The sequence below is a fragment of the Lathyrus oleraceus genome, chromosome 6 (genome assembly GCF_024323335.1).
Source record: "Lathyrus oleraceus cultivar Zhongwan6 chromosome 6, CAAS_Psat_ZW6_1.0, whole genome shotgun sequence".
Taxonomy (NCBI): Eukaryota; Viridiplantae; Streptophyta; class Magnoliopsida; order Fabales; family Fabaceae; genus Lathyrus; species Lathyrus oleraceus.
In genome coordinates this window covers 253,663,402-253,665,624 of record NC_066584.1, presented here as the reverse complement: position 1 = coordinate 253,665,624, position 2,223 = coordinate 253,663,402, and the positions used below count along the sequence as shown (strand labels likewise).

Here is a 2,223-nt window from a genome sequence, read left to right as displayed (position 1 = left end):
CCTAGACTAAACAACTCATGTGTTCTTTCCTACAATGGAAACATTAAACACCATTTCTTTCTCATCAATCAACTCAAAGAGACAAGTATCTCCAACCTCCACCTTACAATCTTTGCTAAATTTAATCCAACCTCCATTGAATTTATAGCGCTTCATACTCTTATAATAATTCACTTTTACCAACCATGATTGTCGCTTCATTTTCAGCTTCACAAAATTCTCATGTCCATTCATAAACTCATTTGGAACATTCTGCAAATACAAAAGAAAAATTATAAATTATAAATGTATTTCATATTTCTATAGTACATTTTATTTATGTTGTTCGCCATACCGGATATAAACAATTCACAAAAACTTTGAATGACTTAGGATTCATCACATTACGACTTTTTGAACCTGCATAAACACACAAATGACAATAAATAATAAATAATTTTATAATAAAAATTATTTTTTTGAAAGAGTTATAAGAATACCTTTTGGCCTTCCTCTAGAAGTTCCTCCAATGCTTGTTCTCTTAAAAATTGTATTATCACTAGAAGAGACACCTTAATAATCATTCATGAATAAAAAAAAATTAAGAAGTTCAACGATTTTATAGAATATCAATTCAAAAATGTTTTAACTAATATGAAACAAAACAAAAAAAAAATACCTGAAAATTTCTTAGTTTTTTTTTCCTTTCTAACTCGTGTAATAGTAACAGAAAATAAAAGTGGTTGATCTCGAGTCATTACAAATTTACAAACATCACCAACTTGTAAATTATACTTTTCTGTAAATTTCTTCCAACCACTTTTCATAATAGATCCTGTAGTCATATACTTGATGATCACTTCCATAGCCATGTCCTCCCCAACTTGTAAAATTGCTTTTCCTTTAAATCCTTTCAAATATTTTCTCGAAAATTCTATTGGTACCCTCTGTTTAATTTCATCAATCATTGTTTATTGGTGATTTATACATAGGAATTAAAATAAAAAATAAAAAATATTTTAGATAGAATACATACCATAGTATAGCCTCCTGCGTAACATGGTGTTAATGTAACTTTAAAATATGGATTCTCAATATTATCTCTCTCATTATTACCTTTTATGTTTCTACCTACAAAATTTAAAAATAAAATGATTTTCATTATTTACAAATTACTAATTACAATTTTAGAATTCTTTGATAATATATATATATATATATATATATATATATATATATATATATATATATATATATATATATATATATATATATATATATATATATATATATATATATATATATATATATATATATATATATATATATATATATATATAGTATGAAATTGAAGGGAAAAAATATAGAAATTCACCTGAAAATTTTGGTGGTGTAGTCTCTAAATCTGTATTAACTTTTCTTTTTCTTTTGCCATTTTTTCTACTTTCAGTTTGTGCATGTTCTTGACTATCATCACTCAACTCAAAAATTTCTTTCATTTCCTCTTTTCTTTCACCAACATCATCTATGCATTTTATGCTAGAATAGTTTATTTCTAAACAACTTAGATTAAATATCTTAACTTTGAAATATGATCCACATATATATTTAAAAATTAAGAAATATCCAACTTCTAAAAACTTAGCAAAATCTTCCCAATTTTTATCGAACCAAATATCTCCATCACGCTCTACCCAAAATATTTTCTTTTGAACACCGTTTGGAAGTCTAAGAAATATTGGATTTGGAGTTCCATTCCAATATTTTTTCACGTATGATTTGGGAAGTCTCTGCAACACATGAATTCATAAACATAAACATAAGAAGAGAAAAATAGATAAATATATAAACACAAATGGAACATATACTTACAAGTTGTTTATTTTGCTTTATTACTCTATGAAAATCGGGACGACTTTGATTTGACATGATGATTCTTACAATGTAGAAACAAAAGAAGAGATTGATATGAATGAACTATGAAAGAGCAACATAGTAAGGTATCATCTTAAATTCTATTGTCTTCTTATGTGGTTGGTAGATATTTAATTATTATTGTCTCCTTCGTGCGTGGTAGAGAAATATTTATTGAGAAAATTATTCATGGGATTCATTTACTGACAGAATATGTCATGTTGCACTTTTTCTTCATTCTGAATTAGGTTATCCCAATTTAATTCATACTAGTATTGATAGTTCAATTTTTTTTTTAACTTGGTAATTGATGGTTCAATATTGTACAAT

At 25.7% G+C, this 2,223-nt stretch overlaps 1 protein-coding gene across 1 annotated transcript; it reads right to left on the bottom strand.

The window, feature by feature from the left end:
* Positions 1-516: 516 nt before the first annotated feature.
* On the bottom strand, positions 517-1,668 carry LOC127096654 (B3 domain-containing protein REM19). Its single transcript, XM_051035201.1, has 3 exons — positions 1,355-1,668; positions 1,016-1,110; positions 517-926 (listed from the first exon to the last, which is right to left on the bottom strand). The coding sequence occupies exons 1-3, from the start codon at positions 1,476-1,478 to the stop codon at positions 609-611; spliced, it is 537 nt and encodes a 178-aa protein (XP_050891158.1). The 5' UTR covers positions 1,479-1,668; the 3' UTR covers positions 517-608.
* Positions 1,669-2,223: the final 555 nt, after the last annotated feature.